The 22,555-nt window shown below is 36.2% G+C and overlaps 1 protein-coding gene across 2 annotated transcripts; it reads right to left on the minus strand.

The window, feature by feature from the left end:
* Positions 1-3,717: 3,717 nt before the first annotated feature.
* On the minus strand, positions 3,718-12,862 carry LOC106965690 (NKG2-A/NKG2-B type II integral membrane protein-like). Of its 2 annotated transcripts, none has more exons than XM_027055047.2 (6): positions 12,604-12,862; positions 12,198-12,275; positions 11,681-11,734; positions 11,081-11,205; positions 4,490-4,593; positions 3,718-4,233 (listed from the first exon to the last, which is right to left on the minus strand). In XM_027055047.2, exons 1-6 carry the CDS (start codon positions 12,788-12,790, stop codon positions 4,113-4,115), a joined length of 669 nt encoding a protein of 222 aa, XP_026910848.2. In that variant the 5' UTR covers positions 12,791-12,862; the 3' UTR covers positions 3,718-4,112. The 2 variants fall into 2 exon arrangements, with proteins under 2 accessions (XP_026910848.2, XP_053081792.1); XM_053225817.1 differs by having other exon boundaries at positions 11,081-11,232; positions 12,604-12,860.
* Positions 12,863-22,555: the final 9,693 nt, after the last annotated feature.

Raw genomic sequence — 22,555 nt, forward strand, 5'->3', positions numbered from 1 at the left:
ATCTGAAAGGAAAAGCTTTTGGCTTTTCCCTGTTGTGAATGACGTTAGTTGTGGGCTTGCAATATATGAACTTTATTATATGGAGGGAAATTCCTTCTCTACACACTCTGGGAAGTTTTTACTATAAATGGATTTTTAATTCTGTTAAGTGCTTTCTGTGCATCTATTGACACTAAACCGACTGAGCCACCCAGGTGCCCCTAGAGATTTATCTCCAACTTTACACCCATTAATTATGAGAACACAAAATTTTCATATTAGTAAATTTGAGACAAGAGATTCTGGATACACAGCTCAGTCCTTTCTGCATTATGGGAGCCAAAGTAATGAGCCCAATATGTACAATACCTATGCATAATCTCACAAGGTAGACACAGAAAAAATTACCAATTTGATCTTGATATCCCTGACTTCTGTGTGATTCTTTCTATTCTCAATGTATTCTTAATGATCATCTCCCTAATAATGTTCCATATTTATATATCTCCAGTGGTGTTGGTGGATCCCCTAACCCAAGCTCATAAATAATTTCCATGGATTCTTATGGGTATAGGTAATAATTTTTGCACTGTTTTATGCATGTATGTAGAAATGTAAAAAATGCTTTGGGAGAAAACTGGGAGGGGTTCTACATTGGAATGTATTTAGCAGCATCTCTTATTTTTCTCCATTCTTTATGGTAACAGATGCATATGTGTGGATGGGATACTCCAACATTGGAAGGGAAAGGACATTTCAATCCCTTCTTTACCTTGGACCCTGTAGGACCCCCAAATCTACTAATCAAACAGGCTATCGTGTCTCAGCTTGAAAATCCCCTTCAAATTCTTCAAATCCAAAAGAGACAGTCTTTACATATGTCCAAATAACAGACTTTGTGAGGAGACTGGGGTTCTTGGCCTATAAGGGGAAGAACAGTAATTGCGACTTGATTTCAAACTATGAAACACATATGTGGAAGAAATTACTCTAGTGTCCATACATGATGTGTATTGAATTTCTCACATTTTTTGATGCAGATTTCTTGGTGTATATGGTCAAAATGGCTGTCAGATTTCATTTCTGATGTCCTGCTATTTCACTGGGTGGAAGGAAGAAGACAGAACATCAGTTTTGCTGGAAAATGGCCTTTATTGAATATTGGGAAATGCACAGTACAAAGAGATCACAGACAGGAAGAACTTAATGGACTTAGGCTTTATTTCAAGGATCTATAGGCATCATATTGTTTATTTTTATTTATTCCTACATAAGTTGTTACAATTAAGATCATCATGTCACAGGTGATGGCACAAAAGCATCAAGCTCTTAAGCCAAAACGACTCAGATCTAGTGAACACTCATGGGCCAAGAGGTACTGTTCAAATACTCTTCAAGTAACTATGAATAAGATACTATTTCTCCCATAATTTCTAGCAGAGGAAACTGAGCCAGAGCAGTTACATAACTGAGCCCCAGGACTACAAGTGTGCACTTAGAAATTTCATGAAGTGACCGCGTTCACTGCCAATGTCCTTACTTTACACCTTTATGCTTATACCTTATTTGTAAGTTGATCAAGGACCGTGGTGAAAGCACCTATACCATTTTGTCTGTCACTGTAGAAAACTACTTTAGGAGGAATTTCAGCACAGAAAAAAAAGACCCAGTTGGGAAGTTAAGACTAAATTTTTAATCCATTTCCCAAAAATTTACTTTTGCAAACATATCTTTTAGAAACTATCCCTATTTTCTTTTACAAACTTATCTGAATCAAGCAATATAATAAAAGAAACATTCCTATGGCTATAATGGTAGATTAGATTATTTTCAGTGAATCTACATTTCTTCCCTTTGAACTTTGAAAAGAGCATACTTTGAAAAGAGCATACTCTACAGACAACCACAAGAAGTTGGCCCATGTGACTTGTTTTCACAATATAATGTAAGGATGTGATCACTTGTTTTCACAATGTAATGTGAGTGGGAATGTGATAGCTCATGACTTCAGAGACCAGGCACTAAGAGACACATTTCTGCTAGCTGTTATCTCTGCTATAAAATCATAACCAGGCAGCCCGGTCTTCTCAAAATGAAATCTATACAGGGATCTGAGCTGAACGTGTATGCAGTCCAGAGTAAGGTACAGCCTTGATCAGCTATAACAAGTAGTCTGGAGTCAAGTGCAGCCTTGATCAGTTAGAACATAGCCAAACCACAAACAAGTAAATGAAAAATTAATGTGTAATTTTCAATGTCATTGCAAACTTGGGTACTATGAAACACAACTTTAGTAATTAGTTACAGTTCCCATTAACAACTATATTCAATTCATTTTGACTATTCATCTAGAAGACTATAAGGATTATGTACAGAGAATATAAAGAATATGTCTCACTTCACAGATATAAATATATGTGAAATATGAGTTTGGTTTGGAAATAATAATCAAGGTTAATCTCTTTCCCTCTTATAATTGAAAAAGGGTAGAAATATCTCTGAATCATCGTCAAATTACTCAAGTTTGTCTTGAATTCTGGCAACAACTAAATATTTGACCGACACTGATTTTTGTACATTTTAATTTTTTGTTTTCTCTATTATTGAACATTTTAGTTTTTTGCCTCAAAGTATTTTTTAGCACGGTTGTAAAGACTGAGAGAGGTGTGTGCATGAAAACATTAAAAAAATAAATCTTTTCCAAAACATTTGAACCCATGTAAGGAAAACAACAAATAAGACACCGGTTATTATCCAACTAGAAAGCAATCTCTACCTCAAAATGAGTTTAACCCTGGATAGTGTGGTACCAAGAGAGATTTGGAGAGTACACTTTGGTTCCATCATTGGAGGAAGTGGGCCGATCTGAATGGTTCTTATACAGCAACCCTGTGGTTCTTCTATGATAACCTCAAGGGGCCGTTCGTTTAGTACTCTCAGCTCCAAATCCACCCTCAGTGCCCTGTTCTCAGATAACAGTGGAAGATCCTATCCATTTTCTCTCTGGTCATCTCACATGAAATTGACTTTTGTCAGTAAAAGACAATGGAGAGCCAGTGCAGCAGAAAGGGCACTTCTTCCTGGCTTCATGGTGTTTTCTCTCCTTTGGCCGCCATGGCTTGGTTGCCAGTTGCAGTCTTGCAGGAAGTCACGTGTATTCGTCCTCCAGCAAGTTCTTGTAGGCAATCTGTCAGTTTCCTGTCTTCTGGTCTTTCCTCCTGACGCTGTGACAGGGAGCTCTTCCTGTTTGCCAGTCACCGCCTGAGATTCTTCCTCACCAAGTTCAGCCCGTGGAGTGTGGAGCTGATCTGTCCCAGGCCAATCCAGTGAGCCTGTCAGCCATGAAGCTATGTGTAGCCACATCGTCTTCAATGACATCTGAATCCCATCTTCAGAGAGTAGATCTGGCTTCAGTGATCTGTCCTTTAATTCTAGGATATTCTTTGTAATTTTCTTTAGCTACTATCTTTTCCTCTTAGTAAGCTTTCTCTTATAAGTAGATAAATGTTTACTTCAAGTGTCCCCTTGTTTCTGTCTCCTGACTCATTTCTGACTAATAACCTCGTCACCCTGGGTGGTTCAATCCTCATTTGAGGTCCTTTAAGGGTTAGGACAAATTAATTACTTGGAAATACAAATGGAATTATTCACTTTGTTGAGAATTTTTACAATTATATCATGATTTGTAATATATATATGTAATATATATATATACTTATATATATAATTAATGTTACTAAATAGCAAAAGCGTAAGAAACAAATAATATATACCTCAGTGTATATTTTTTACATTAATATAATTAAATTTGAGAAACAGTTCTATACCACAAAGAATGAAGCCTCAGGTACACGTTGGACTTTGGGTGATATATATGCATTGATACGGATTCATCGTTGATAAAAAATGAAACGTTCTAGTGAATGATGGTGATAATGGAAGACCCCATGCATGTGTGCAGACAGGGGCAATAGAGGGTTCTCTGGAACTTCCTTTTAGTTTTGTTGTGAATCTAAACTTACACTAAAAACATTATCTTCTAATATGCATTGAAAACAATTGTATGGCTGTTGAAGTAATGAGTGATGGATTCCTTATCAATGGTGAAACAGCATTGTAACAAAATGAGGTAACTAAAATGCCTGGTGCTTACAAACATATCGTCTTCTTACTGAGCACGGTTCAAAATAAATTTTTTTTGTACGAAAATCGATATATTGGCAATTCTTGTCAATCTCTGAAGATACTGACAACCTGAAATACAGAGAATTATATGCCATTAATCTTACCGTAAGATTACTTACGTCTCTTACTATGTACCGTAGTATTTTGATGAATAAACCATCCATCTTGACTATTACTTATGTATCTCCATCTCAAGAGATCCCATACCATTTTTCTCTGGAAAACCTTCAACTACTGTGTTTATCCGATTGTTCACACATTGCTCTTTTTGTTTCTAAGTACAATTATTGTGAGGCGTAAAATAAAAATTTGTCATGGGACTTACACTTCGGAAGAAAATGTTAAGGCTTTTGGCTGCACAGATGAATTATGATGGCTTCTCTGGGAGCCTCTAATCCATGTACTAGCACGGAGTAAATTCAACAAAAACTATGAGAAAATAAAATTTATTGGGAGTCAAATACAAGCTCTTATACTCATTTGAATTTTGTAATAACACATAAAAGTTCATCCTTTCTTCCTTTGTAGACACTTTGAAATTATAATATAATGTCACACAGTGGACACAAAAGTATAAAATTAACTTAGTAGGACTAAGTGAAGAGGACAAACTGACCGTGAAAACAGTTTCAGAGTTTAGAAAATGGATCACAGGTAATAACTTATGAAATACGTACATTGGAAAAAATCCTGGAGATTCAAGTCAGAAGCACATTTGTCATCTTCTTGCCTAGGATGGTCCCGTGTCTCCCCACCTGCCCACCCCTGGCTCAGTGATAAGAAGACTGAAATGTTACAACTGGGAGAAACTGCAAAGAGCAAGGGTGCTGGCACCACAGGGGGAGACCTGATCAGCGCTGGGGATGGGGATGGGTACCCATTGAATTTCAGCTCCAAGTGCTGATTTTGCTCGGTAATGATGAAGAAAACCCATACTTGTGCTGGTCAGAGGTTGAGGTGTTTGTGTCAAGCACTGTGACCCCCATAAATATAATGGAAAGATACTGGATGTGAGAAAGAAACAGAAGAGTTGACATTGGCTCTGTAACACTCTTAGATATGGAAAAAATAGACACACATGGAGAGGAGACCAAGAGGAACCCAGGAGAAAGTAAGAGCACAAGGAGACTTGGGAACTGAGAGTAAAGGTCTGAACAGTCCCCTCCCGCATTCACACACAGGCACTGAGGTCACACTGCAGAACGTGGAAGCTGTAGTGACCTGCAGTGTTTGAACACATCCTTTCTTAAAAAAACAAACAAAAAAAACAACAAAAACAAAAAAAAACTAGTAATTAACATCAAGGATTCAAAGTCACAAGGTCATAAACGTAAGCAATAAGAACATGGAAAAATTAAAGAAAACTATCAGCAAACAGACTTCAGTGGAGAAGATGCTGCCATAAAGTTTTTACAACAAAAAAACAGAATAAATCTAGGAGAAATGAAAGAGAATGCATATTTAATAAACTGTATTTTTAAAAATGTCTCCATAAAGTGTTAAAAAATGTGAAGGGAAATTGGAAAATATCTTCCAATGAAAGGAAAGCATATGTCAATAGACCTTCTAATGGGGTAATTGTTGCACATATTAGAAAAAAACATTGAAAAATCCTACTTATAAAGATATGTAAACTATACAGAAAACTTAGTTGAAATAATTACAGGAGCATGTGATGGCAGTAATTTAGCAAGTAGGCAATATCAACAAGAAATAAAAGTATATGAAGAAATCCCAGAGAATCTGAGTGAACAAATACATACCTGAAATGGAAAATTCACTAAATTTTCTCTGCAGAAAATTTGGGATGCGGTAGAAAAGAACTGATGAAATTGGAGGAGTAACAAAATCTATTCATATCTTAGGATGAGACAGAAAAAAGAGAATTTTATATACGAATTTACAGAATTCAGAGACTTTCAAAACAGTATCCAGAAAGCCAACTTAGGTCTAAGTAGAATATGAGAAGTACAACAGAGGTAGAAAATAAAATAGGACAACAATCTGAAGGCACGATGAATGAACAGCTTACTAACATCATTTAAAATATTATAGAGACCGGAGACACAGCAAACTGCTAACAGAAGGAGCACGTACAAATCCACGTCTCATGACATCATAATGAAAAGACCAAAGAACAGTGCCAAATACAAAGAAATACTCTTGAGGGAAGAGAGTGGATTGTGAAGTGACTCAAGTCAGTGTGAAAATCAGGGATGGCTGACACGTCTTCCACCTCCATCAGCCTTACGCCACATTATCTAGGACATAATCCATTACCCTGCCCTGCACACTAGTTCCGATTGGAATGGGATACAAGCAGCAAGATGAAGGAACAGAAAGACACAGACCCTAAATCCCCCATGGAAACAATCCCTTAAAAATATCCAGACACAAACGCAGGTATAATCAGTCTAATCAGGTTTGATAAGGATGCCAGAACGATTCAATAGGGAAACAATGGATCTTTTACAAAGGGTGTTTGGAAACTGACTACCCACATGCAGAAGAATGAAGTTGGATGTTTACATTTACACTGTATACTAAAATTAACTCCAAATGAAGTAAAGATATAAGTGTAAGATGTAAAACTATAAAGTTCCTCAAAGAAAGAAGGGGGGATATAAAACAGCATTGTACTTGGCAATGATTTCTTGGCTATGCCACTAAAACCACAGAGCACAAAGGAAAAGTCCATTGTAGACAACTGGGCAATGTCAACCTGAAACAATTCTGTGCATTAAAAGGCATGATCAGCAAAGACAATACAGAGTGGGAAAAACACTTGCAAATCATATATCAAACAAGGGAATCATATCTAAAATATACAAGGAATCTACAAGTCAGTGACGACTACAGCAAACACCAAAAGAGACAATGAAAAAATGGGCAAAGAAATGAAATACACAAATTTGCAAAGAATATATACAGATGGTAAAAAATCGTATGAAAAGATGCTCAATATCGCTAATGAGCAGAGAAATGCAAATCAAATTCACGATGAGTTATCACCTTATACTCATTACGATGGATGCAACACACACACACACACACACAAACACACGCACACACACTCACACACACACAAATGTGTCTGGGCGCCTGGGTGGCTCAGTTGGTTAACATCCGAATCTTGGTTTTGGTTCAGGTCATGATGTCACAGTTTGTAGGTTTAGCCCCGCCTGGGGCTCTGTGTTGATGGCGTAGATCTGGTTTCAGATGCTCACTCTCTCCCTCCTTCGATACCTCCCCTGCTTGCTCTCTCTCTCTCTCTCTCTCTCTCTCTGTCTCTCTCTCTCTATCCCTCTCCCATGCACTTTCTCTCTCACACAAAATAAATAAATAAATAATAAACATTGAATGAAACCTTTAGAAAGGTAGAAATGAATAGGAAACATCCATGCAAAGATCCTGAGTAGGTAGCATAACTCTGAAAATGAACTTGAATAAATTCACAGTTTAAAGAAGGACAATTTTGTGGGCACCTGGGTAGATCCGTCATTTGTGCTTCTGACTCTTGATTACTGCTCATGGTTCCTGAGATGGAGCCCCAGGTCAGGCTCTGTGCTGACACCATGGACCCTGCTTGGGATTCTCTGCCTCTCTCTCTCTCTCTCTCTCTGCCCCTCCCTCTGCTGGCATTTTCACTCTCTCAAAATAAATTAATAAACATTTAAAATAAAAAAGATGATCTTTCAAGTACAAAACAGACATAAAAATACATAAGGCCATTAATTAAACAGATGAGAAAGTGCAACATTTGTACCCGCACAATATGAAATGCACAATTGCACAAAAATGCAAAGTCATTCAGTGGAGAAAGTAGAGTCTTTCCAACAAATGTTCTGGAAACAATGGACTATCAAATATGATTAATGATTATATGCTTTATACTACACTAAAGTGCTCAAAATTGATCGCACATAAAAACGTTCAAATATTTTCTACAAAACGCATGACCTACAGTTGGCCAGAGATTTGATAGAGTACCAAAAACACAATCCATAGAAGAAGAAATTGATGAAGTATAGTTCATCCAGATAATATCTGCTCTTGGAAGAGAAAAGACAGTCATAAACTTGTGAACAAACATTTACAAACCATACGTCTAATAAAAGACTTGCCGCCAGTGTACATAAAGAATGTTCAAAATACAATGAAAAAAAGGTAAAACTATTAGCAAAATATTTCAATAGATATGTCACCAAACACCATGTATAGATGCCAAGTGAGTACAGAAAAATAGGACCAACACTATTAATCTTAGGAGCATTCAAATGAAAGCCACCCCAGACCAGACTTTCTGTTCTGGTAAGATAGAGTGGATAGTCTTTTCCTTAGTCCTCCCACCAATACAGCTACAATCCCTGAACATTATACATGAGATGACATAAGATTCAGAAAGCTAATGAGAAAGCTGACAGATCCCAGCCCTGGAGACCCGAGGAATGCATGGTGGTGAGCTCCCTGGAATTTCCCTCTACCTCACATACACTGGTGTCAGAGAGCCTAGCAAACCACAGACATCAACAGGTACACACCCAAGTCTCCAAAATATTTTTTCTCTCTGGTCAAAATAACAGAAAAAAAAGGCATGCTTGATAAACAGAAAAGTTTTAGACACTAACTGGGTGATTCTATTAAAAAACCATGGACTACCCACAAAAGAATCAACAGGCATGCAAGAGAAATCAAGACATTCTCCGATCAAGGAACACTAAGAAAATGTATGACCACCAGACCCATTCTGAAAGAACTGCTAGAGAGAATACATGGTAAAAGAAGGCATTTTGGATCATAAGGAAGAAAGAGAGGACAAACGTAAGAATAAAATTCTTACCAGGTCTAATGGACTTTCCTTCACCTCCTGTGTTTTTGAAATTGTTGATATTTGAAGCAAAAGTGTCAGTTGAAGCAAAGTTATAACATGCATGTGATACTCCATGTAAGCAGAGAAATATTTAGGCCACTTGTAGTATAAATGGGACACGGTAATGGACCATAAAGGCAAGTAAGTCTCTACATTTTACTCGAACTGCTGTGGGTTGTGATAGACTGTGTAGACTGTGATCTATGAATATACAATCATCTATATAAAGATATATAATATCTATATTACTTATATCAAGGAGATTAGAGCACATGTATATATATATATATATACACATATATATATACATATATATATATAAAACTTTATGTATATAAAGTTACTGATGAAGAAAAGACCTACTTTGCTATAAATGATGCTCCGTCAATGAGGTAATGATGTAGAAATATACAACTTTCACTCTTATCTCACAGCCTCAGACATAAAGCATCACGAAAAATGAATTCTAGTTGGATCATAAATCATCATGGAAAGTTAAAACATAAAGAAATAAAGAAAAAGGTAAATGCAGGAAAATAATACAGGAAATTCTATTCATGATTTTGGCTAACTTCTGAAATAGGTCCATAATACTCATTGTAATGTACAAAACGCTAAGTAGGACCATGGTAACATTAAAATTCTGATCATTAAAAGACTCCAATAGGAGAGTGAAAATGCAGATGCAGGTATTTGCATCTTAAAAGTTCAAAAAAGAGTTCAGGTCTAAAATATGACAAAGACTTCTGAGAAGTGAAAAGAAGACACCGTCCTGGAGAAATGGGCAAGAGACACAACCCAGCACTTCTCATTCTCACCAAAGAGAATAGCATTGAGATTTACAACCCAGGAAAATGGTAGTGTTTCTACCATCAGAACCTTTAATTAATTTTCCTGAGACTGCTGAGTTTCGGATCAAAGGCCTATTTGGTACAATGTATTTTACACCATAAAATAGAAAAATGTAGGGATAAGTTAGTATAGTGAAATATGCACATATCTATGACTGTGCAATTTCCTACTAATGCTTACAGAGAAGTTTAGTATAATTATACATGAATACAATAATGTTACATTTATACATTATTAGTTTATTATGAAAACCATACATTTATTTTACATAAATATATAATATGTCGCTATGTGCAATAAATGATTGTCAATATGATATGTGGAGGAAGACATAGAAAAGACTCTTCCTAACATATTATTCATAATACCCACTTACGAAAAAGGAACAAAATTTCTGAGAATGGTTTTTAAAATCTCATATTCATATGAGAGCAGTGAATATTCACAAACTGTAGACAAGTGTGTTAATATAGATGGATTACAAGTAGCACCTGGGAGAGAAGGGAGACACACATAAAAATACACCCTGAATGATTCCATTGGTATACAGCCCCAAAAGAAGCAGAGATATTTCATAAAAGGAAAATGGGCAGGCCTCATAAAGGCTCTAAACTTCTGTCTCATGATGTAATTTAGAATTGTGTAATTCTAAGTCTATTGTAATCAATGTGCACGATCGTATGTCTAGTTTCCTTGATGTGTTGTAAAATGAGATAGTAAAGTTAATTTCAGACAAAAGAGCATTTCTAGAAGCACAAGTTCCTATGAAAAGCAAGAACTGGAAATTATCAAATGTACATTCAAGGTATAAAACTATAAATAATGTGTCAGAGAGTCAAACTATGGAATATTAAACACTTTAAAAGAAATAAACTACAAATACATATAAAACTATGGGTGAATTCTAGAAGCATAATATTAATTGCAAACTTTTTCTTGTTCTTTTTTTAACATTTATTTATTTTTGAGACACAGAGAGCACGAGCAGGGGAGAAGCGGAGAGAGACAGAGACACAGAATCTGAAGCAGACTCCAGGCTCTGAGCTGTCAGCACAGAGCCCGCTGTGGGGCTCAAACTCACGAAACTTGAGATCATGACCTGAGCCAAAGTCGGAGGCTTAATCCACTGAACCACTCAGGAGCCCCATTTAATGACAAGCTTTTAATAGAATCTGGAAACATTTGAAAACTTACCTTGTCCTCTTCATCATCATAGTAGAGCAGGTTAGAATTCTTAGAAGCACAGGACGTCAAACTCTCCTTCCATAATTTTCCCTCAGTGCTAATGTAATAGCAATTGTTGGAATACGTAAACCACTCTTTCAGACAATGACAACAGAGACATGCTGGAGAGAGATAATATGAGATATTATCCAAAAAGCTTTGAATATTACAAAATGAAAATTGACATACTGTATATGGATACACATATGTGTACCTACCATATTCATATACCCTCACAAGCTGATAAAGATAAAACAAAACACACACACACTCAGAGAAGAGTTAGGCTTTCATCTCCTAATTTAAGTGCCCAAATAAAGCGACCACAAAAATGTCCATCTCTACATGTCATGAGAGTCAGTGAACAAAACCATCTTTATGGAATGATTTATGTTTTATCATGTTATAGAAGGAGGAAATGTGGGGCAATTGTTAACAACAGGTATGGTGATCATTAAGCAATTTTTGAATTCACTTTTCCAAAAGAATCTGTTATCATCTTTGCCTACTTGAAGATAGAGCTAAAATAGACACTAAACTAATAACAGAATTTTGCAAGGGATGTTGTACCTTTCTGGATTGTCGTTTCCAGGGATGTTTTGTTCTGCGCTGGTCCTTGAGTAGCTAGAACATTAAAGCAATTCTCAAAAAAAACCCATAATATTAAATGAATGAATCATAATAAGTTGAGTTTCTTAGTTTAAAATTGGGTGTGCTATTTTACCAGAAAAATTTAATACAGTAATGAACATGAGAGAGAAAATAATTCAAAAGCTTAAAAAACCAAACCTCACCATCTCTCACAATATTTGGTTTAAGCAATCTCAAGAATTAATGCATATTTCACCATAAAGTCTCTTGTGTGACTTGCCTTTGAGTTATTAAATCCAAATATATGTTAATTCTCCCTAAATGTATTCTGTTATTTCTACTTTAGATAACCTCTAAATAATCATTCCACACTTAGAGCATGAATTAAAAATGCATTAAAATGAGATAATAAATTCAAAGTGTTACACACTATGTCGAGGAACTGATGATCAGTAAGGTGAAATATTCCCTTTTAGTCATTCAAACACGTACTTACAGGGAATAACAGCTATTGTTACCACAGTGGACATCAAGACGAGGCAGAGCATTCCCAAGATACCGGCAATGAGCTTCTCTGGACATGAAGGTGAGTAGTAGGAAGAGAAAGGCAAACACTGAGAAAGGATGCCCGCAAACAATCATTTAGGAGATTTACAAACAAGAGAACCCACAATGCACACAGAATCACATACAATAACCTGCACCTCAAACCCATCACTATCATTGGAATCTTCTCTCAGAATATACCAATGCGTTCAATTACAATACCATATTCCAACCTCCAGCTCTGGTCCTCATAAATGAAAACTATGTGAGATCACTTCCTACTCTTTCCCTACACCCTTACACCCCAACTTCAAATCCTAAAACAGACATACTTGTCTGCATTAAATGTTTTTTACCTTTGCGGGGAGAGTTCTTGCCATTCCCTTGAAGGTCCCGAGAAGCATTTTGCAGATTCAATTCTGCATAGGCTATCTCCTCCTCAGTTACTGAAATGGAACTTTTTGTGCCCTTAGGTTGCACTTGCTGTCTTTTTGAGCCCTTAGCATGATGGAGTTCCGCATAAGTCACGCCTTGGTTGCTCATGTCTGCAGCTGAGTAGTGTCAGCTACAATGTGGATGAAACTGCCCTGAAGGTCTTGATCAAGAGTGTGTGTCATGTGCTGACGACATTGCTAGTCCAGTAACACCGAGTGGGGTGCAGGGTGAGGGAGACTCCTCATTTGCAGTTGAACAATAGAAAGTCTGGTACTAACTTGTGTAGAGATTGAAATAAGTGTTTCATGATAGAATAAATGTTTTTTATTTACAATAATAGCAGAATAGTAATGGTTGCAAAACATGTAAAGCACTAAATTAGTGAAGAAGAAAGGAATTCATGAATAATAGTGTCCTCATTAACGTAAGGTCAGATTCCACAGACATATTTCAACACTATTAGAATAACCAGAGTAATTAAAATACTGGATTAGGAAAAAAGTGTTGTATCAATTTTGACAATGTTAAAACCCATTACTGGTTAAAAATTAAGTCCCCTAAGATGGGAGAATATAAGTTTTAGCACATATAGGAATTTCCTGTTGCAAATGACTTTTATTTGTGGTTTGAAATTGTGTTTCTAAAAAAGGACTGCAGTGCTATCAAAGTGATATTTTATTTTGAACATCTGCGGAGTCCTGAGAATTGTTAAATTTAAGAAGAAATGTTTCATATGTTGCAAAATGTTACATGACACACTAAAATTGCCCAGAGCAGGAACAATAGTGAAAACAAGAAGAAACAAAGCATTTTTTACAAGAGGACTTAACATCAGAGTGACAACTGATGTAATGGCAAAGATATGAAACCATAAAACGATACATAATAGAGTAGATCATTTATGGAAGAACACAGTTGTTACAAACTTCTAGAAAGATCTATGATTTCAAAGGCAATTAGGGTAACTCTAGTTGTATAGTCATACTAAAACTCACATAAATGTCATTTCAGACTTCAGTCAAGGAGCTATGCAGTCAGTGAACTCTGGAATTACTCCTGTCTCTCCAAGTACAAAGTATCACCTTCAGAAATTATTTCGTGGGGCACCTGGGTGGCTCAGTCAGTTGAGCGGTTGGCCGAGCGACCAACTTTTGCTCAGGTCATGATCTCATGGTTCGTGGGTTCGAACCCCACGCGGGGCTCTGTGCTGACAGCTCATAGTCTGGAGCATGCTTCAGATTCTGTGTCTCCCTCTCTCTGTCCCTCTCCTGCTAATTCTGTGTCTCTCTCTGTCTCTTCAAAATAAATAAACATGAAAAATTTTTTGAAAATTAAAATGAAAAAGATATATTTCATGTCTAGCTATCTAGTTTAGTAATCTAAAATACGAATTAAAAGACGTACACTATAACGCATACAAAGCACTTAAACTCAATCTGAGTGGTCTAAGTTCTCAATAATGTGTTAGTGATTAATTATTTTTATTAAAAAATTGTTTTGTTTCCTTCTGAGAGAGAGAGACAGAGAGTAAGACAGACCGTGAGTGGGGAGGGTTAGAGAGAGTAAGACATGGAAACTGAAGCAGGCTCCAGGCTCCGTGCTTCAGAACAGTGTCTGATGTAGGACTCGAACTCACAGTGAGATCATGACCCCTGCCGAATTTGCACGCCCAACCGACGGAGCCACCCAGGAGCCCCAATTTTAATTATTTGTAACACAGTACCCATTTATCATTACTGATTCATATCATTTAGACCATGTAACAATTCATTGCACAAGAGCATCTTTCAGTATTGAATATCTTTCTTGGCCAAGTTTTGTTCAATTTTATAAAAAGTCTTTGGATTGTTTATAGTTAAGTTTAAATTAGCATGTTTACACAAGGTACCTCGCGTTTTATGAAGAATCAAACTGCTTTAATTTATTGAAATGAATATATGAGGAATTCCATTTGACCTTTATGCTATAATGGACTCATTTTCGGGATTTTTTTAAAGACTGGACCAATGTCGAATATATATAATATATTCTTGATGACAACTGATGACAAATCCAAATCATGTGTTCTTTGTCCTGATGCTTCTGTGATCTCACCTTAAATTATATTGATTTGCAAACCTATGCATAGGTATATGCATATTCTTAATGACTTCTCCACAGGCAAGAATTTGAATATTGTAAGATCTCTAATGTATCTCATAGTCATTCTTGTTTGTTACCCTGAATTGTTGGAATGCAGATTCCAATGTTCTCTGTCATTTCATTGTATAGTAGCTGTGCCTCAGGTGCATCCCACCAGCATTTATAATCTCCCACTCACTGAGGTGACTACTAGAAAGGCAGGACTGTGGTGACACATACCTTCTGTTGGCCAGACAGTCATGCATCGTCCAGAGGGAACCAGGTTCCTCTCGTAACCAGACAGTGTCTGTGGTCTTCACAGCCTGCCGGCCCTGTGAGCGCTGAGAGTGAAGCAATAGTGGAAAAAGTAGATTTCTCATCAATGTGTCACTTCAAATTTGAACAGGAAATTCTTGCCCTTGGGCTATTTTGAAGACACTTTATCTCCTCACACACCTCCAGAATGTAGAGGCTTTGAGCTTGCAGTGTGGCATTTCATTTGTGCCTCAGCAAATGCCTCTGACAAATTTTATGTTCCACGAGATACTGGGGTCAGAGACTTAACCACCCAGGCTGTTCACTTACTTCCATCTGAATGACAAACACTGAGGACTTAGGCCTTGTGTAAAATATCTTAGAAGTTTTTGTTTTACTTTTAGGCAAATTTGCTACATCTACATATTACGTATTTCTTTTTCTTATGCCCTTGATATGTCATTTCTATTTCACTGAAAATATTCTAAAATCATCAACCCGTAGACGGGGGTTTAATTATCTTTGACACTAAGAGTGAAAAATGACTACATTTTCAATTTTTTTGCGACTGCCATAAAGACATCAATTTCTGAATGGATCTTCTCAAATTCTACCTTCATTTTTAACATACCTACATTCCATTTGTATTATTTGTAAATATGTTATTAAAGTTTCTGCTGGAAAAAATAAATGCCTGTGGGAAGGATAAAACATTGAATAATATTGAGCAATAGCACCATTTCAGATTTGAATGTTAAATAATTATTCATGCTATTTACTTATTCATTCTCCAATGGTAACTAGGTGTCTGTATTTAAATAGGAATATTTGTGATCAACAAACAAACAAACCAAAAGCCTAAGTCTAACTCTGTAGGGGAAAATTAATGAGTGTTTAACAATTTCACTTAACTCAAAATATTGGTGTAGGGCAGAGAAACTACTTTTAAAAGTACTTTTAAAAGACAATTAAATAACATGAACATCCAAGCAATAAAACTTTCTAAGTTACCTGCATTGCATCACTGGAATTCTTTTCCTTTGTTTTCATTGTTGGATTTGAATTGGTAATAATTTTGGGCATATTCACGTGCATGTTTCCTTTGGTCTGTAGTTCTGTTTTGTTTTGTATTTGGCAAAATGGGTTGACAATACTATTTTCATTTTCATGTATTTATTTTCCCAGATGTATAGTTGACATGTGATATTACATTAAGTTCAGGTGTAGACATAATGATTCATCATTTATACACGTTATGCTATGATCACCATGATAAATCATCGCGATCACCCATCACCATACAAAATTAATACAATGGTATGGACTCTATTCTCCATGCTGTAATTTACATCCCTGTGAATTATTTATTTTATAACAGAAAGTTTGTACCACCTACTTTCTTTCGCTTCTTTCAGCCATCCCTCGTCCCCACTCCCCTACAGAAATCACAAAGTTGGTCTCTCTGCATGTGAGCCTATTGTTTTTTTCACTTGTTGGTTTGTTTTTGTTTTGACATCATTAGGTAAATCATATGATATTTGCCTTTCTCTGTCTGACTCATTTCATTTAGCATAAAACCCTCTAGATCCATCAACTGTGTCAAAAATGAGAAAAATGTTTGGAGAAACCTCCATCCTGTTGCCCATTGTGACAACACCAGTTTAAATTCTCACCAACGGTGCCTAAGATTTCCTTTTCTCCACATGCACACCAATATTTGTTATTTCATGTTTTTTGGATTCAGACATTGGGAGGTGCTATCTCATTGTGATTTTGATTTCTGTTCTCCTGATGACTAGTGATACCGAGCATCTTTTCACATGTCTGTTGGCAATCTGCATATCTTGTGTCAGGAAATACCTATTCAGGTCTTAGGTCCAATTTTTAATCATGTGTTTGCATTCTTTTTGTGTTAAGATGGAGGAATTCTTCATATATTTTGGATATTAACCCCTTGCCAGATATATCATTTGCAAATTCATCTCCCATTCAGTAGGTAGCCTTTTTCTTTTATTGACCGTTTCCTTGGCTGGGGAAATGCCTTGTGGTTTGTCATATTGTTTATTTTTCATTTTGCTGCCATTCTCTATGAAAATAGATCCAAAAGAATAATGATGAGAACTATCTCCATGAGTTTATTGACTATGCTTTCTGTAGGAGTTATTGTTTCTGGCCTTACCCCTACCTCTTTAATTCATTTTAGGTTTCTTTTGGGTTTGGCGTAAACATGTAGTCCAGTATTATTCTTCAGCACATAGTTTTGCAGTTTTATAAACACTATTTACTGAAGACTCTCTTTTCCCTTGTGTCCCTTCTTGCCTTCTTGTCACATTTAATTGATTACATAGACACACATTTATTTCTGGGCTTTTTACCCCATTCCTTTGATCTATGTGTCTATGTTGTCCCATACTGCTTGGATTGCTAGAGCTTTGTAGTAGTCTTTGAAATGTAAGAGAATGTTTCTTCCAGTTTTGTTCCTCTTTCTAATGATTGCTTTGGGTATTCAGAGTTGCTTGTAGTTCCATACAAACTTTCAGGTAATGTATTCTAGTTCTGTGAAAATGCTATTAGTATTTTTATAACGAGTGCATTGAATCTATAGGTCATTTTGCATAATTGGGATATTTTCACAATATTATATCTTCCATTCCATAGGCACAGTATATATCTTCCTATTTATTTATTTGTGTCATCCTCAAATTTCTTCTAACAATAGCTTGAATTTTCGGTGTGTAAGAATTTCACCTCCTTGGTTAAAATATTCTTTGTAATTGATTCTTATAAATGCGATTATAAATGGGATTCTCTTTCTCACAGACTATTACTACTGCATAAAGTCCAAAAGATTTCTATATATTAATTTTGTTTCATGAAACATGACTGATTTCACGAATTCGTTCTAATATGTTACTGTGGTGTAGTGTCTCATTTATTTTCTAGAAATTTAGTCATCTGCCAATAGTGAGTGTTTTGCATTTTCTTTATTAGCATGGATGTCTTTGACTGATTTTTCTTTTCATATTTCTGTGTCTAGGACCTCCAGGACTGTGTTGAATAAAGTGGTAAGTGTGAATTTCCTGGTCTTGGTCCTGATCTGAAAGGAAAAGCTTTTGGCTTTTCCCTGTTGAGAATGACGTTAGTTGCGGGCTTGTAATATATGAACTTTATTTATGGAGGGTAATTCCTTCTCTACACTGGGAAGTTTTTTCTATAAATGGATGTTTAATTCTGTCAACTGCTTTCTCTGCATCTCTTGAGACGACCACATGATTTTGATGTTTCAGTCAGTTAATGTGGTGTGACAGGTTGATGGATTTGCAGGTCTTGAAGCATCCTTGCATAAGTGGAATAAACCCATGCAATCATGGTGTTTGAACCCTTTCTTGTATTGTGGAATTCAGTTTGCTAATACTTGAGTGAGGATTGTTGCATGTGATCAGGGATATTGGCGTATACTGTGGGGTGTGTGTGTGTGTGTGTGTGTGTGTGTGTGTCTGGGTGTGTTTGATTTCCTTGTTTGGTTTTGGTTTCAGGGTAACGCTGTCCATATGGAATGAATTTGGAAACTTTCCATTGTCTTCAGTTTTGAGACTAATTTAAGATGCAGAGGTGTCAACTCCCTTGAAAAATTTTGTAGAATTCAGACTCCTGGGTAGCTCAGTCAGTTGAGACTCTAACTCATGATTTCAGCTCAGGTCATGATCCCAGGATCAAGGGTAGGAGCCCCACGTCCGGCTCTGCACTGAGTGTGGAACCTGCTTGAGATCCTCTTTCTCAATCTCTCCTGTCCCTCTCCCTTTTCAAATGCTCTCTCTCTCTCCCCAAGATAGAAATAAATAACAATAAAATAAAATAAAACTAATGTTTTCTTGCTGTTGTTCTGCTGGTTTGATTTCTACTACATTTTCTTCCAGGTAGATGATCCTTCTGCATCACCTAATCTGTTATTGATTCATTCTAATGTAGTCTTAATTTCCATCATTGTACTCTTCAGGTCTGATTGTTGTTTCTTTGGTTAAATTTTCCATTTTTTGTTGAAGTTCTCACTGTGTTCATCTACCCTTCTCTTGGGTTTGGTGAGCATGTGGATGATCATTACTTTGAACTGGTTATCAGGTAGATGGCTTATCTCCGTGTTATGTCCATTTTTTCTGAGATTTTATCTTTTCTTTCATTTGGAACGTATTTCTCTATCTCCTCGTTTTGTTTGACTGCTTCTTTCTATATATAGGTAGGATTAATCCAAAGCATTCACCAATGATGCCAAATCATGTAAAATTCACTAATGTCTTCTGAAGTTGGGGGTACTTACATCTATTATTCCTGTACTTATACACATTTAAGTTTTAAATTAAACAATTTATATTGTCCTTTGTTACATGTTTAAACATGAGTTCCCCTTTTGGGTTTTTAACTTTAATGAAATCTATGCCTAGCAGTATAAAAAACACCACATGCAAAATTACTCAAAATAATATGGGTAATTGGAGTTTACTTTTTATGATATCAAGTGTCTAACTATTTCTAATAATGGCAAACCAAGTGACCTAGGTACGACGGATGAACTAGATATGAAAATATCTTTGGAATATGCTGGCAAGGTGAATTCGTTTTCAAGGACTCTTTTTAAATAACTTCATTTATTTTGAGGGCGAGAGAGGGAGAGAGAGAAAAGAGGGAGAGGCAGAGAGAGGGAGAGACAGAATCCCAAGCAGGCTCCATGCTGTCAGTGCAGAGCCCGATGTGATGTGAGGCTCAGTGTCATGAACCAGGAGATAATGAACTGAGCCAAAATCAGGAGTCAGACACTAAACCGACGGAGCCACCCAGGTGCCCCTAGAGATTTATCTCCAACTTTACACCCATTAATTATGAGAACACAAAATTTTAATATTAGTAAATTTGGGACAAGAGATTCTCGATACACATCTCAGTCCTTTCTGCATTATGGGAGCCAAAGTAATGAGCCCAATATGTACAATACCTATGCATAATCTCACAAGGTAGACACAGAGAAAATTACCAATTTGATCTTGATATCCCTGACTTCTGTGTGATTCTTTCTATTCTCAATGTATTCTTGATGATCATCTCCCTAATAATGTTCCATATTTATATATCTCCAGTGGTGTTGGTGGATCCCCTAACCCAAGCTCATAAATAATTTCCATGGCTTCTTATGGGTATAGGTAATAATTTTTGCACTGTTTTATGCATGTATGTAGAAATGTAAAAAATGCTTTGGGAGAAAACTGGGAGGGGTTCTACATTGGAATGTATTTAGCAGCATCTCTTATTTTTCTCCATTCTTTATGGTAACAGATGCATATGTGTGGATGGGATACTCCAACATTGGAAGGGAAAGGACATTTCAATCCCTTCTTTACCTTGGACCCTGTAGGACCCCCAAATCTACTAATCAAACAGGCTATCGTGTCACAGCTTGAAAATCCCCTTCAAATTCTTCAAATCCAAAAGAGACAGTCTTTACATATGTCCAAATAACAGACTTTGTGAGGAGACTGGGGTTCTTGGCCGATAAGGGGAAGAACAGTAATTGCGACTTGATTTCAAACTATGAAACACATATGTGGAAGAAATTACTCTAGTGTCCATACATGATGTGTCTTGAATTTCTCACATTTTTTGATGCAGATTTCTTTGGTGTATATGGTCAAAATGGCTGTCAGATTACATTTCTGATGTCCTGCTATTTCACTGGGTGGAAGGAAGAAGACAGAGCATCAGTTTTATTGGAAAATGGCCTTTATTGAATATTGGGAAAAGCACAGTACAAAGAGATCACAGACAGGAAGAACTTAATGGACTTAGGCTTTATTTCAAGGATCTATAGGCATCATATTGTTTATTTTTATTTATTCCTACATAAGTTGTTACAATTAAGGTCATCATGTCACAGGTGATGGCACAAAAGCATCAAGCTCTTAAGCAAAAACGACTCAGATCTAGTGAACACTCATGGGCCAAGAAGTACTGTTCAAATACTCTTCAAGTAACTCTAAATAAGATACTATTTCTTCCATAATTTCTAGCAGAGGAAACTGAGCCAGAGGAGTTACATAACTGAGCCCCAGGACTACAAGTGTGCACTTAGAAATTTCATGAAGTGACCGCGTTCACTGCCAATGTCCTTACTTTACACCTTTATGCTTATACCTTATTTGTAAGTTGATCAAGGACCATGGTGAAAGCACCTATACCATTTTGTCTGTCACTGTAGAAAACTGCTTTATGAGGATTTTCAGCACAGAAGAAAAAGACCCAGTTGGGAAGTTAAGAAAGTACTAAATTTTTAATCCATTTCCCAATCATTTACTTTTGCAAACATATCTTTTAGAAACTATCCCTATTTTCTTTTACAAACTTATCTAAATCAAGCAATATAATAAAAGAAACATTCCTATGGCTATAATGGTAGATTAGATTATTTTCAGTGAATCTACATTTCTTCCCTCTGACAACTTTGAAAAGAGTATACTCTACAGACAACCACGAGAAGTTGGCCCATGTGACTTGCTTTCACAATATAATGTAAGGATGTGATCACTTGTTTTCACAATGTAACGTGAGTGGGAATGTGATAGCTCATGACTTCAGAGACCAGGCACTAAGAGACACATTTCTGCTAGCTGTTATCTCTGCTATAAAATCATAGACCAGGCAGCCTGGTCTTCTCAAAATGAAATCTATACAGGGATCTGAGCTGAACGTGTATGCAGTCCGGAGTAAGGTACAGCCTTGATCAGCTATAACAAGTAGTCTGGAGTCAAGTGCAGCCTTGATCAGTTAGAACATAGCCAAACCACAAACAGGTAAATGAAAAATTAATGTGTAATTTTCAATGTCATTACAAACTTGGGTACTATGAAACACAACTTTAGTAATTAGTTACAGTTCCCATTAACAACTATATTCAATTCATTTTGACTATTCATATAAATTTTCTAGAAGACTATAAGGATTATGTACAGAGAATATAAAGAATATGTCTCACTTCACAGATATAAATAAATATATGTGAAATATGAGTTTGGTTTGGAAATAATAATCAAGGTTAATCTCTTTCCCTCTTATAATTGAATTAGAGTAGAAATATCTCTGAATCATCGTCAAAACTCAAGTCTGTCTTGAATTCTGGCAACAACTAAACATTTGACCGACACCGATTTCTGTACATTTTAATTTTTTGTTTTCTCTATTATTGAACATTTTAGTTTTTTGCCTCAAAGTATTTTTTAGCACTGTTGTAAAGACTGACAGAGGTGTGTGCATGAAAACATTAAAAAAATAAATCTTTTCCAAAATATTTGAACCCATGTAAGGAAAACAACAAATAAGACACCAGTTATTATCCAACTAGAAAGCAATCTCTACCTCAAGATGAGTTTAACCTTTGATAGTGTGGTACCAAGAGAGATTTGGAGAGTACACTTTGGTTCCATCATCAGAGGAAGTGGGCCGATCTGAATGGTT

The sequence above is a fragment of the Acinonyx jubatus genome, chromosome B4, assembly GCF_027475565.1.
Source record: "Acinonyx jubatus isolate Ajub_Pintada_27869175 chromosome B4, VMU_Ajub_asm_v1.0, whole genome shotgun sequence".
Classification (NCBI taxonomy): domain Eukaryota; kingdom Metazoa; phylum Chordata; class Mammalia; order Carnivora; family Felidae; genus Acinonyx; species Acinonyx jubatus.

Bases quoted from the DNA above. Each gene is read 5' to 3' on its own strand.
- LOC106965690 (XM_053225817.1), bottom strand. From the start codon at position 12,790: ATGAGCAACCAAGGCGTGACTTATGCGGAACTCCATCATGCTAAGGGC. The intron at 11,735-12,197 runs GTAAGTACGTGT...TTAATGTTCTAG, and splicing joins AACAATAGCTGTTATTCCCT to CTACTCAAGGACCAGCGCAG. The intron at 4,594-11,080 runs GTAAGTTTTCAA...ATTTTCTCATAG, and splicing joins ATGATGATGAAGAGGACAAG to TTTTTGTTGAATTTACTCCG.